The sequence below is a fragment of the Aethalodelphis obliquidens genome, unplaced genomic scaffold (genome assembly GCF_003676395.1).
Source record: "Aethalodelphis obliquidens isolate GAN/ISIS:26980383/991018 unplaced genomic scaffold, ASM367639v1 scaffold83, whole genome shotgun sequence".
Classification (NCBI taxonomy): Eukaryota; Metazoa; Chordata; class Mammalia; order Artiodactyla; family Delphinidae; genus Aethalodelphis; species Aethalodelphis obliquidens.
Genome location: NW_020838027.1, coordinates 3,247,170 through 3,260,883, shown reverse-complemented (window position 1 = coordinate 3,260,883; position 13,714 = coordinate 3,247,170). Strand labels below are relative to the sequence as shown.

Sequence of the window (13,714 nt, the reverse complement as noted above, 5' to 3'; positions counted from 1 at the left end):
CAGGGGTGACAGCACTCCCCCCCCGTTTCAGCGGAACTCTCTCTTCCCTGCCCTCCTCCTCCCCACCCCCTCTTGACTGACACCAATGCTGGCACTGACATGATTTAAAAATAGATATCAAGACAAGGAAGTTTAATTTTTAATGCTTTGGAAAGGAAGCGAACACAGAGCCGGCATTCCCTCACGGCCACATTCCCGGGTCTCGGGGCATTAGCCCCCCTCCCCGAGCAGAGCCAGGCCTGACCCACCCCAAGGATCAGGCCCCACGTGTAGCCGCCCTATGGGAGCCGGCCGGAGCCTTTGGGAAGCCTCTACGTACGTGCCTCTTGCTGCCCAGCTTGGCCTGTATCTCCTGTTGGGACTCTGTTCTGACCCCTCAGCCCACTCACGACTTCCGTTCCCAGACAGAAGGCAGCCCACAGACTCAGGACACCCCAGGCCGCCCAGCCCAGATTGTACCAGACCCTATCCTGGGCTTCACGGACACAGGGCGGCTACGGCATCCACTGGCGGCCAAGCCAGTACCAAACGCGTGCCTCCAAGGTGACTGGAGAGCCGTGACCACGCTGCCCGCACCCAGAGGCAGAGTGAGCGGCCCGAGAGGGGCCAGGCCGCGAATGCCTGCCCCCACGTAGGGGAAGTTAATCAGGGTGCCCGCCCGACACCCGGCGCACGCAGCCCTGCGCCAGCCCTTCTCCTGCCCCAGCAGGCACCCTGAACGCTGCCTCCTTGGCTAATTGGCCTTTCTTAAGAGACCAATCCACAAGGAATAGACTTCCAGGTGAGGCCAGAATGTCGCTGCTCTGCCAGCCATGATTTAAAGTGATGGGACAGCTCTGCTGGTGAACATGCAAAGTGACCATTATTCTGAGTGGCAATTACACTAGCCACGCCAGCCCTACTCCCACCACTGCCCCCATCAGATAGGAGCCAAATTTGGGTTGGGAGGAGGTGGGATGGGTCACGAATTGCCGTCCCGAGAAAGGGACAAAGGCCCCCAGCACTCAGAGCTCACCCCGATACTCAGAGTTGAAAGCTCTGAGCCTTCTGTGCCCTCCTTGAGGGGCTTAGCTTCGCTTAATCTCTGCCTGGAGTATTCCACCAGATGGTCCCGGGAGGACTGAGAGATGGGGCTGAGACGAGGAGAGATAGCTGGGGCGGCTGGATTGCTGGTGGACAGGCCCCGCAGCATGGGGAAACTTCTGTGCCAGCTCATTTCGCACCCACCTGGAAAGCCAGCATTCTCTTTGAGGATCCGGGTGGGGCGTGCATGGGCACAGAGGAGGTGGGGCTCATTCAGGCAGGCTGACCTCTACCCCACCGTCTATGTCAGGCCCTCAGAAACGCTGCCCTGGGCGCCAACCTGGCTAGCACCAGCTGGCTCTAGGCAGCAGTACCAGGGGCAGACCTGGACGCCGTCCCCTCCCCCCCACAGTTAGGCGCCCAGCAGCCTGCAAGGCACCTGCCCTTTCCTTCGGAAGGGGGTGGGGGGAGGCCAGCGCACAGCTCCGCCTCCATCCTGCCCCCGGTGATGTCACCTGGGCCCCCGCCAACACCAGTACCCTAGAAGCTCCACCCAGTGGCAAGGAGCCAGGCCCGCTCAGGCCTGCGAGGGGCTGCAGTGTGAGACAGCTGCGCCTCTCCTGGCAGCGGGACTCCTCCCAGCGGGCTCCCGGGAAGCAGGCGGTGTGGCCACAGCGGTGGGTTTGGAGAACGACCAGGTAGGCGTCAGGATCTATGGGGAGATCTCAACCTATTGATTACAGGCCGCAGGTTCAGCTCTAATGCCTCAGAAAAGCCTCTTTTTGGGCTCTGAGCCATGACACTAGAAAGTCATGGCTACATAATTCCTAACAACTGCTCTGGGTCCCAGAGGGCTTGGCGCTGACCCTCCTCGCACCCACCCTCTCACTCACGTCTGTCCTTGCCTCCCTGGTGCCCTGGGAAGCAGCAGGGGTCTCCAGAGGTCCTGCCTCACCAACACCACCACCTGCCTTCGCTCCTTCTCTTCCGAGTTGGCTCTTCCCTCCACTGCTCCTTCTATTTCAGGCCCAAGCACCTCCCGCAGGAAGCCTTTGCTGGACTGGGGTACAGGGAGGCGCAAGCCCAAGTCCTGGCTACACCTGCTCGTCTACCTGCCAAGAAACGCAGTGGCCAACACTCTCACACACACAAGCATCCGTTTCTCTTCTGCTGAATTTTCCATCTCTCCTAAGGTCTAGGCCTTATTTCATCATCCCATACGCTACAAGCATGAAAGAACTGGGTCTCTGAGACTCAGAATTTTTCCCAGCTCATAGCATGTTGTGGGAATTCTGAAAATATTACGTAGCCAGCAAAGTCAGAGGCTAGAAGAAATCGAGTCCTTGCCGGGTAGGAGAGAGGGGGTAGGTACTTTCTTATTAGGAAGAGTAAGTTCTCTCACTATAACCAAAAAGGAAGGCCATTCCACTGACCGGTTCATTAACCACCGGAAGAGAGAAAGTCACTCGTCACCCCACAGCTAAGGCGCCAGGACAGCCTTCATCGCTGGCAAGTTTGAGAACTAACTTCTCTTTCCTGTCAGGTGGGATTGGGAATCCCTACCACATGTGTGGGTTTACTGCGCTGACCTTCCCTTCATTCACTCACAAACACACAACCAGAGCCTTCCATGTGCAGGGCACAGACCACAGTACCAGCTAGCGCGTGGGGAGGTCCCCAAACGCCCGGAGAAAAAAAGAGGCGGCACACGCGGTTATACCTACTCTGGCCAGCAGGTGGCGGGGTGGGGGCGGGGAGGAGCGCGTCTGAGTGGGAGGTACTGTCCAGGGCACCGAGCATCCCAGGAGGGTCTGTCTAGTAAGAGTGGGGCGAGGCAGAAAGGCAGAAAGGTAGGCGGAGACTGTGAACAAGGACAGAGAGGGAAGCCGTGCACAATGAATGGGCAGCATTCATGGAAATCCGCAGGCCCCAGACAAACACACACCAGTGCTTGGCTGACGCGGACGCTGGCAAACGAGCCAGAGGGCCAGGAGGACTTGCCCAGAGGCAGCCACAAGATCGTTCCTGACATTCCAGAGGATCTGCCCCAATTTCCACAGAACCCTCCCCACAGGACAGGTAACATCTTACCAGCAGTGGCCCAGACCCAGACCTGGGGAAATCCTACTCAAAAGATCTCAGACCAGGCTCCTCGGAAGAAAAGGGAAGGGGGCTCCCTCCCCAGAGAGAAGGTAAGGAGGCAGGATGTCCCATAACTAGGGAGGCGAGGCTGTGAGGGGGACCATCACGACCGCCCCCCACACTGGACTGGAAAGGAAACCCAGTCCTTAGGGATAAAGTGATTTACCCAAGGTCACACAAAGAGCTGATGCGGAGCCAAGGCCAGAGCCCCGTCTCCCTCAGCCCAGGCCTGAGCTCTCCCCTTCCCAGGGAAAACTCACCCACCCATACACACCCATGAACGTTTCTCAGTTAAAGTGGGTCAGTTCACACAAGCCCTGAACACCAAAGCACGCCGCACGCAGCCCCCCGCACTGGGTGACTCTCCTGCCCCATGCTCCTCCTGGACCATGGGCAGTGGACAGCCTCCACAAGGGAGGAGGACAGCCCTGGGGCAGGGCCAAACATCTGTGCTGACTGCGTCTGGGCTCCAGAGAAGAAAGGCAGAGGCAGAAGTTGGGATGACGGAAGAGTTAGACACGCATTTAAGAAGTTTTCAAATTCGCCTAGTATTTCTCGTGCACAGGGGCACACAGGGGCAGAATAACAGGGGACTGAGCACAGTTCCGAGCTGCCCCACCCACTGGCACCTTCTCTAGAACCTCCTCTCTCACCAAGGATAGGGCACTCCCTTTGTCCCTTCCAGGCTCTGGGTCCCATGGCGGGAGCACATGGCCGGCCTGCTCCCTGCCCAGTCCACTGCAATCCCTCAAAAGCAGCTGCGGCCACCCGATGGCAGCATCCCTCCCACACCCGCCTCTCCACACAAGCCCTAACTCGGGGGCAGAGCTGCAGGCCAGCGAGCGGGCCCCTCGGCCTGGGATAGGGGCTCCTTCTCCTTTTCCTGGGATTCACTGAAAGGATCAGGAGGGCGTGACCTCTACCACTCCCCCCATCTCACGCCCATAAAGTGCCGCAGACTGTGTTCGTGCATGTTCAGGAGGAATACAAGAAGAAACTCGGAAAACCGTCCGCACTTCTGCTTGAATTCAACTCAAGGTCACAGCTGCTAAAAATTCCGACACCACACCTATTTCTACACATTTCCCAGTTGGGGGCACGGGTTTCTTACAGGGGGAGAAGGTGGCGGCAAACTTCAGCTGCCTCCCAGGAGTAGAACAAGTCTCTCCTGGAAGACAGGCAAGTTGCAGCCTCCACTCAGCCACCAAGGAGAGAGAAGGGAAGAGAAAGATGAATGAAAGTGGGGGCGGGGGGGCGGGGGCCGGGGGAACGGTTTTTTAAAACCCACTTACCGCTGTGCAGAGAGCAGAGCAATGCAGCTCTGAAGGGAAAGAGGGTATCGTGCTTAAGCAAAGAAGAGAGGAGACCAAGGAGAGATACTGGGAAGGACTTACCCAGAATATCAGATTGAAGAGGAACATCGTGTACTTCAAGCAGCAGAGGCAGCCTCTGGCCATGTTGCACTTCTTAAATTCTAGGAGGAGAACAAAGGACAGGTCCAGGTAAAACACCACGTACTTGCTGCCTTTGGGCGCATTGTACTTGTCGGTCTTCACGCCAGCCTCGGCGCGGCTCTGGCCGCGGGAGCCCGCGGTGCCGTAGAAGGCGCCGGCCGTGAAGCCGCGGCCGAACGGGCGGCCCGAGGTGGACGGCTTGGCAAAGTCCGAGTCCTTGCTGTCCAAAGATGGACTCCGGTGGATCGAAGAATCCTCGCTACTCGACTTCTCCATGCTCGCGTCGCTCCCGGGGGGCGCGGGGGGCGGGGGGCATCGCTCCCGGAGTGGCACGGAGGGGGCGCCCGAGTCGGGCGCGGGCTGCGGGCGGGTCGGAGGAGCCTCGCACGCCGTCGCTCAGTCCCGGGGCGCACTGCCGGCCGGACCCCGCGCTGGGGGTGCCGGCGCCCCGCTTCTCGCCGGCCGGCCCGGGAGGGCTCTGCGGCGCGGCGCGGCGCGGCTCCACGCGCGCTCCCCGGGAACCGGCTGGTCTGCGTAACTTAGAGTCTTTAGGGAGGCAGCGATTTGCTTGCTCGCTCCCGAGCGTCGGCTCGCCTCCCGGGCGCACCGCAGCTCCACGCGAGGCACCCGGGCGCCCGGCTCCGGGCTCCCCGGCACCCCTCTACCCGTCCCAGCCCGGCCCGGCCCGGCCACTTTGCGGGCGCCCGCCTCCTCTCGCCCCGCGACTTTGCGGAGCTGCCCCCGGCCCTGGGCTGCACGGCCGCGCGGCGGGCAGTGCCGAGGGATCCGCCGCAGCTTCAACCGCTGGGCTACCCCTGCGAAATCCCGGCCCGACTCCCGACTCCGAAATCTCCGGAGCCCCCTCCCCGGCCCTCGGCCCCGCCCCCTGGTTTGCATTCGGCCAATGAACGCGAGGACTACGGGGGGCAGCCTCCCTCCCGGATGACACCACAGCTTTAATGGGATTAGCGTTCTGCCTGGTGCCTACACCAGTGCGCCGCGAGCCTCGCTAAATGTCAAGGGCTCCGGAGCCGGGGTGAACCAGAACCTTCATCGCAAGGTGCTGGCCTCTTTCCGGGGAGAGAAGGGGGCGGGAGGGGAGGGGAATGGCTGGAGGTACCACGACCCAAGGAAACCTCCCCAGAGGAAAGTGCTGGGGAAGACTGGAGGGGAAAGAAGCGCGGCCGCTGTCCAGCTGGCCGCCGCCCCCTGTGCCCACGGGGCCTGTCCGACCTGGGCACAAGGTCTGCCGGCTACACACACACAGGCGCGCGTGTCTGCACACGTGGGTCAGGCTAGGGCACACGGGGATCTGGGACCGCAGGGGAAGCGCGAGGTGTGGGAAAGGCCCTCGCGACCCGCGCCGCCCGCCCCGCCCCCTCCGCGCACGCGCGCACGCCGCTCCGGAGGCTCCTGCAGCTGCGCAAGCCCCCCCCCCCAACTCCTGACCTGCGTTCCGGTCGGGACCCCCCCACCCGGCTGAGAAGAGTAGGTGGCCCAGGTAAGGTCCTGCCTTGCCCCCGCGAATCCTGCCTTGCCAAGGGTGGTGTCGGAGCACGCTGGGATACCGGCGCTCCGGCAGGGCTGGTCAGGGCACAGCACCAAGAATGCTCTCGCTAGGAGCTTGGGGGCATCCAGAAGGAGCCCTTCATCCTACCATGAAACACCACCTGCGTCCCGGGCTTGTGCAGAGGTCTGCGCTGCCCAGTTGGCAAATAAAGAAGACCAGAAGACAGGTGGGGGGCGGCACCTCTGCCACCAGCAAGAGGGTGCTGAGAGCCCCAGAGCAGCGCCACGTCTCCCCTGGCCCTGCATCCCACACCTAACAGCGCGCTCGGCCGCCGGGAGGCGCTGGGCAGGGCGGCTGGATGGTGTGAGTGTGAAAATGTCCTCCCGGGATCCCATCAGACGTTTACTCCACACCTGCTCTGTGCTGAGCGCACCAGGACCTGGGGAAACAAGGTATGAGGTGTGCTGCTCCCTGCCCTTCAGATTCAGATACACAAGATCTAGCCAGGAAGACAGAAGGACATTAATCACCAAGGCCATGGGCAGGAACAGAGCTACCACATCCGCTCTGGCCGAGGGGGACACTCATTCCGACCAGACCCTTGTCACAGATCTTCTGCGGGGCCCTAAGCTGCTGAGTCTGCACCTCAGGGCCGGAGGCAGGCCTGCATTCCAGGGGTGCGGGCGCTCTTTCTGAGGGCAGCCCAGCTTCTTTAAAAGGACCAACAGCGGCGCTACTATTCTGAGCCCCTCCCCCACTCAGATGGCAGCCAGCAACGAAAGCCAGTGTGTGTCACAGACACGGCACCCTGCTGTCTCCTGGTTGGGCACAGCGGTCCCGTGGGTGCTGTGCACACATGAGGGGCAGATGTCCGGCTGGCTCCTGGCAGATCCCACGGCCACCCGACTGGAATGCCTCTTGTCCTCTTCAGCCTGGACCGGCTCCTGAGGGCTCGCGGCTGCCACATCACTTCTCTGATGCGGGAGAGATCATACCAGCTGGACTGAGAGTCAGGAGACCTGTTTTTCACTCTGAGCTCGATCTGAGGTCTGTGATCAGGGCTAGGTGGTCCGCCTTTGTGAGGTGCTATCTCCTCCTCTTTAAAATGGGGTTCACAGAGCCCAGCCCCAGAGGAGTCGGCCTGTGTGAGAACCGTCTGAGGCCCCTAAGGGCTGAGCCAGTCCCAGGGGTTGTCACTACTAGTCTCTGACATGGACTTGGAGTCAGCCAGCACCTCCCAGGCTGGCCCCCACTCCCCACCCCGCCTTCTCCTTTCTTTTCATCTCTCTCTTCTCGCCAGCTCACACCTTGTTCTGTGAGAACAGCCTCCCCACTGTCCTCGATCGTTCCACCCTCATTTCTGACTACACGTGGATTTGTGCCAATAGCTATTTCCTCAGCAGCTGAAGCCCTGGGGGGCCGGGGGTGCAGGACAACAGGCAGGTAGGAGAGGAAGAGGGGCCGCCCAGTGTAAGCGCTCTGCTCTGCTCCCTCCTGGCCACGCTCATCAAAAGGGCACTGAGGTCCCACTCCCGTGAGGGCTCGCTCCCAGCTTAGTCGATGATCAGAAGCATAAGAGCAACTCCTATTTGCAAGTCCCCAGTGTATCCCAGGCACCAAGCATCACCCGCAGTAACTCACAGAATCCTCAGGGCAGCCCCACAAGATAGGTATGGTTATTATTCCCATTTTACAGATAAGGAAACCGTGATTTCAAAGCCCATGTTCTTTACTCTCTTGGGCTCTAAACCTAGTTCCTGCCCTTGGGAATCTGCCAGTCTAACAGACAGAATCTAAAAGCACAACAGGGAGCCTGATGAGGTCATTAGCAGAAGGAGCTGAGTAAGGGGCAAAGGGGAGAGGGGTGGTCAGGGCAGTGCCGCTGGACCTGTGGTCAGCAAAGGGGAGTCCCCCAGGAGATGGCCCTACATTATCGTACAGCGGGCTGGAAGAAGGAAGGGTGAGGGGAGAAGGTAGTTTGCAAGACAGGAACTGAGTCCCCGATAGGAGGCAGCTCAGGCAAAGCCAGGAGACCAGCCAGGGGCAAGCAGTTTCAGCCAGAACGTCGTCCTCCGCTGCCACCATGAAGAGACCACTCATGCGTCATAGACAGTTCATCGCGGCGGGACAATGAGCGGGGGCACTGGGAGAGACAAAGGTGAGTGAGACACGGCCGTGGCCCCAAGGGGCTCGAGATGCAGTGAACAGACCATCCCTGGAGAAGCCCACAGCAGAATGACAGAGCGCACACGTGCCACGACAGGACGGCACGGAGCTGGAGTTTGGCCTCCCCTTGGAGAAGGGCTGGCTGGAGTGGGCGTGGCAGGGACAGAAGAGGGGGGAGAGCACGGCTAGGGGAACTTCGGGGGCAGTGAGGAGACGGGGGCTGGGGGGCCACAGTGAGCCACCTGTGAGGCCTCGAGTGACACTGGGAGTCTGAGCTTCATCCCGGGGCTTCCCAAGCAGTGGGGCACGTGACAGAAGCGGGGCCCTAGGTAGCCAGGCCTGGCAGCAGGGCGGAGAGGCAAGGTCAGCTGCTGTGCTGCCTCAATGTCTTAGACTTTGGGCGCAGAAGGAACCATCAGAGAGAGAAGGGGATGTGAGACACCATCTCTCCCCCGTGATGGTCCGCATCTACTCGCCGGGCTCAGGGGAGCCGGAAGGTACAGACTGCCCTTGAGGATCTCAGAGCATGTGAACAAGGCAGAGCTGCCTTTTCCTTTCCTTTTTTTTCTTTAGACAACAAAAAAAGTAAGCAGGTACAGAATTCCCAGAGGGGAGGAGGAGCTGCGAATCCGTGAAATCAACATGCAGCATCTCTGCTGCCTGGCAGCTGGGGAGATGCTGCATGTTGCAGCTTCAGAGTAATGCCAAGCTCTTGGCCTCTCCCTGCGTCTCTCAGGCCTTTGGGCTCTCGCTAACCTGCACACAGGTGACGGGCCACACAGATCCCCTTCCGGTCCCACACCGAGTATCTCTGTATCTGACAACGTGTGTAGCTCGTGAGGCATCCTGGACCTCCGAGGCTCAGGCAGGGCGGCCCCACCAGAATTCAGGTGAGACAGAGGGGCCCTCGCCATCCAGAGGGGCCACCGTTGCAGAAGGGAGCCTTATTCACCTCAGCTTAATTCTTAAACTCCCAAATTGGGATCCTCTTCAGCAATATAGAAAATGCTCTGATTGCTACGCAAACCATTTACCGATGGTGCCAAAAGGGAACAAGGATGGACGACGGATGAATATAGATAAAGAAGACGTGGTGTATATATGATGGAACACGACTCAGCCACGAAATAGACAAAACCCTGCCATTAGTGACAACATGGATGGACCTCACGGGTTAAGTGAAGTAAGTCAGACAGAGAAAGACAAATACCGTACGATTTCACTCACATGTCAGATATTAAATACATAAACAAGCCAAACCAAACCAAACCGAATCCGTGGATACAGAAAACAGAGCAGTGGTTATCAGAGGGGAGGGAGGCAGCTGCAGGGTGGTGGCTGGAAACCACACCCTTGGTGGTGAGCACGCTGTAGAGTACACAAAAGTCAAGATACGATGTTGTACACGTGAGACGTACATGATGTTATAGACCAATGTCACCTCAATAAATTTTAAAAAGAAAGAGGGCAGGGGGAGAAGGATGAGCGGTGCCTAACGGGCCACACCCCAGGATGTTGGCATGAAGGTTCACCCTGCAGGGGGAGATGAGGAGGGTCTGGGGCAGGGGGCAGGGGTGGGCCTCCAACTTGCCGTGGAAATTAAACAGCTCCAGGGCCACGAGTCACCAGACTTGGCCAGGATTCACGAAGGACGGTGATGATAGTGAAAGGGCTGGGGTAGAAAGGAACTAAAGGTCATTGTGTTTGTTATTTGTTTAGTTTCTGAGACCAGTAAGGAAAACAAAGAACTGGGTTTGGCTGCGGTGGGAGGGGCGCCCTTAGAAGGAGGGATGTGTTGCTCAGGACCTTCTACCAAGGGCGGCACCTCCTTCCCTGGGAAGAGGTTTGCCCCTCCTCCTTCAGGCCCCCAGATCTTCGTCCAGACATATTAGTTTGTCCACCTGCCTCTGCTCTAGTCACTGGGCTTCTCAAAGGAGGCAGGGGCTGTGTCTTAACCATTTCCTCAGCCCCGGAGCCTGCCCCTGTGACCACCTCAGTCAGGGCAGGTGGAGGGCCAGGAAGCCCATCAGGCCTAGGCCCTGAGTTCTCCCCATGGACCACCCGGGGGCCCAGGTTCACTAGCCAGAGGGAGGGACCCAAACCAGACGTGTATGGGGCCACTCCTGGGAAGCAGGCTATCGAGGGCATCGGGACCTGGTGTGAGGACCATGTGGTCAGCTGCCGCTCACAGCCACATCCCCAGCATGTGGTCCAGGCTGAGACGGATGGACAAACGGACAGGCAGGTAAACACACAAACTTACTGAGCAGAGAGGAAGAGTCGGAAAAGGTAGGAGGTGGGAAAAGGAGAGGACAGAACCCCTCCAGGCCCTCCCCGCCCTGGGGAGCCAACCTGGTGGAGACACCCACATCCAGCCCCGAGTCCCCGGTGGGCCCATGCAGACTCCCTCATTCCATCACATCTCCAGGCCCAAGAGGTGGTGGCCACTCCTGTCTACGGAGGGAGCACGCCCGTGAAGAGACCTCAGCTTTGTGTTCACACCCCTGAGGGACGGGTGGGCACGCACGTCAGAGCACGAGCTGCTGATACTGCGGACGCTTAGCTTAGCTCCAAGGAATCGCAGTCACAGCTCCAGACCAGCCGTACCACTCCTGACCCACTCTCAGGGAGGCTTCTGGATCGAGGAACCAGGTGAGGTGAGGAGGGTCCATCCCAAAGCCAACCTACTCGGCACACTCCCCTAACTGTGGGCCAGAGGGGCCCAGGTCTGGGAGAAAGGACAGCATACGCTCAGACGCCTGTAGTGACTGCCGTCCGTACCCACGACCCGCCCCGACCACAGAGAACAATGTCCTGCAAACTCCGGGCTTTGGGACTGGACGGATCTGTGTCCAGATCCCACCTGCAGTGAGCTACCCACGTGCCGGGTAACCTGGAATGACCCCCTGCCTGCTCTGTATCTCAGTTTCCCCAACCGTGAGATGGAGACGATAATACACACCTCCCGAGCAGTGTGCAGAAAGACAGAGACGAGGTTAGGAATGTGATGCACAAAGCACAGTGCTGGACACAGAGTGTTCAGTGAATTGAGGCACGGTCATCACTACCAACCAGCGCTATTATAGTAAATATGGTCCCAGTGCCCATCTAATCATAGGGTGATTGAACAGAGAAAGATACAAGACAACACATAATTGATGCAAAATGTCCTGTGGCTCAAATTCTGAGGGCAAGTGCTGGCAGGTCCTCCTTCGGGGGCCCTCCTCCCCTCTGCCAACACTCCTGCATTCGCCACCCCATCTGTTCCAGGGCCGTCCACGTGCTGACGACACCTAGAGGTTTACCTGCGCCTGACCTGTCTTCTGAGCCCCAGGCACGCACACCCAACCCCTGCTTGGCATCCCCACGCGGCTGTCTCGCAGCAGCTCCCGCTTCCCATGCCCCAGAGGGACTGACCTTGCCCATGCCCTGCTCCCCTGGCAGCGACCCCCTCCTCAATAAACGGCCTAAACACCCACCCCATTGCTCATGCCAGAGACCCAAGATTCATCCTGACTCCCTGTGGTCACGGGCCCCCACCTCCTCTCAAACACAAATCCCACCCAATGAGCTTCCTTCTCCTCACCGGCTCACGGGCACGGCCCTGGTCCAGCTCCTGCAGCATCTCAGCCAGGGCTCTCCTTCCCACCCCCGCCTGAGGCCCATCTTCTCACTCACACTGCTCTCTTACCGCCCTCAGTGGCTTCCATTCTGCTGAGATTATGGTCATGTGTATGTGTGTGTCTGTGTGCGTGCATGCATGCGTGTGTGTGTGTGTGTGTGTGTGTGTGTGTGGTATTTGCTGTTCTACTTTTCTATTACAATCCAAATTCCTTAAGCCACCCTGGAGGTCTGGAAGGACTGGCCCCTGCCCACCTCTCCAGCCCACTGTGCTCTAACCAGTGAACCTGCGGAGCTTGCCCTCCTCGGAGCCTTTGCCCATGCTGTTCCCTCTGCCTGGAATGCTCTTCCTCGACCCACCACCTGACGTACTTCTTCTCACCCCTGAGTTCTTATGAGTGCTTCACAACAGTCTCTTCTGGTTTTGTGGCTCCCCTCCCACACCGTCTAAATTAAGGCCTAAATTCTCAGAGCTCCACTTCTCCTGCAGCACTTGTCCGTTTGGAAGCACATGCTTACTTGAGTGACAGTTTGCTGTCTGCCTCTCCTACCGGACCATAAACCCCAGGGCAGCAGGGGCTGAACCCAGGACAGCGCGTGACCAGCAGCGGGACCAGAGAATGCTGGGTGAACAAGAGAGGAGGGGCTCAAAGGAGGGGGGGCACGGGGGCTGGGATGGCAGCACCGCCAAAGAAGGGTTTCCTGGGTCGCCTGAGGGACGAAGCCTCAGGACGCCGATTACCTCCACCTCCTCGACTACAGAACAGGAAGTTTCTACTGGCTGCTTCTCTAAGGCCCCTTCCAGCCCTGAAATTCCCTCCCAGTGAAATGGGACCTACCTTGTTTCTTGGGAGATGGGCAGGGCCGATCAGGGCAGCAGAAGGAAGAGCATGCTGGTGGGAAAAGGCTGGGCGAAGCCAGAGGGAGACGAGTGCCCAGGACGGCTGGGGAGGACACGTCCACACACCCAGCCAAAGTGAGGTTTCGCGGCAAGGGGACTGGGAAGGGAGGCGGGGGTGAAGCACACATGACCCTGGACGCCAGGTGCTCTCCCACCCCCGCCCTTACCCGGCTAACCTCCCACCAGAACAGACCTCCCACGTCTGCCTCGCCCCCAGCCGTAGCACTTGCCGCTTCCTCTGCCTGGACCTCCCTCCCCGCACCCTGAATGCCAGTGTCCACAGCCGCGCTCGGGCCTCTGCTTGGAGCGCCAACGCACCTGAGTCCATCCCACCACGGAGCTACCTGCTCGCCAACATCCTGGCCCCAGACTGTGAGCCCCTTCAGGGCAAGGGCTGCGTCCGTCATCTTTGTATCCCAGCGCTTGGCTCAGAGCCAGTGCCCAGCGCACAGGAGCTGTGAGATCACCACCGAACACACACGCATGCAGACAGCGGGCCTCGTGGGAGCCTCGAGCAAGGTGACAGCCACTCTTCAGGAGAATGGGCCTTGCCTTTGGGAGGGGAGTGAGGGCTGCCACGCCTCCTATTTGAGCAGGTTTACAGGATGCAGGGCGCAGGCTGGGGGCCCACCCAGGGAGCGGCACCCCCTGGGCTCACAGGCCCTTTTTTCCAGGCAAGACCCAAACGAGCCCCACCTTTCACCCCAAGCCCAATCAGCCTCCCTGTCAGATGCCCCAGAAGGGCCTGCTGTGTGCGGTGGGCACACACCGCGCCATCCACGCCATCAGCTCCCAGATGCCCAGGAGCAATGAGGCACCGTGATTAGCGCTTATCAAGGAGGGCAGGCAGCTTGCGGAGAATGAGATAAGGCCCGGCAGTGGGCCCAGGGAAGTGTA

General features: G+C 59.7%; 1 protein-coding gene across 3 annotated transcripts in view; it reads right to left on the bottom strand.

Moving 5' to 3' along the window:
* TSPAN9 (tetraspanin 9) overlaps positions 1-13,714 on the bottom strand; it is a 180,168-nt gene that overhangs the window by 71,747 nt on the left and 94,707 nt on the right. For 2 of the 3 annotated variants that reach the window (XM_027093127.1, XM_027093126.1), the window contains one exon: positions 4,560-4,639. In XM_027093127.1, coding sequence (XP_026948928.1) covers positions 4,560-4,622 — 63 coding nt within the window. In that variant the 5' untranslated portion in view covers positions 4,623-4,639. Of the gene's footprint in view, positions 1-4,559; positions 5,447-13,714 lie in introns of those variants that run through there. The other variant, XM_027093125.1, reaches the window with a different exon arrangement.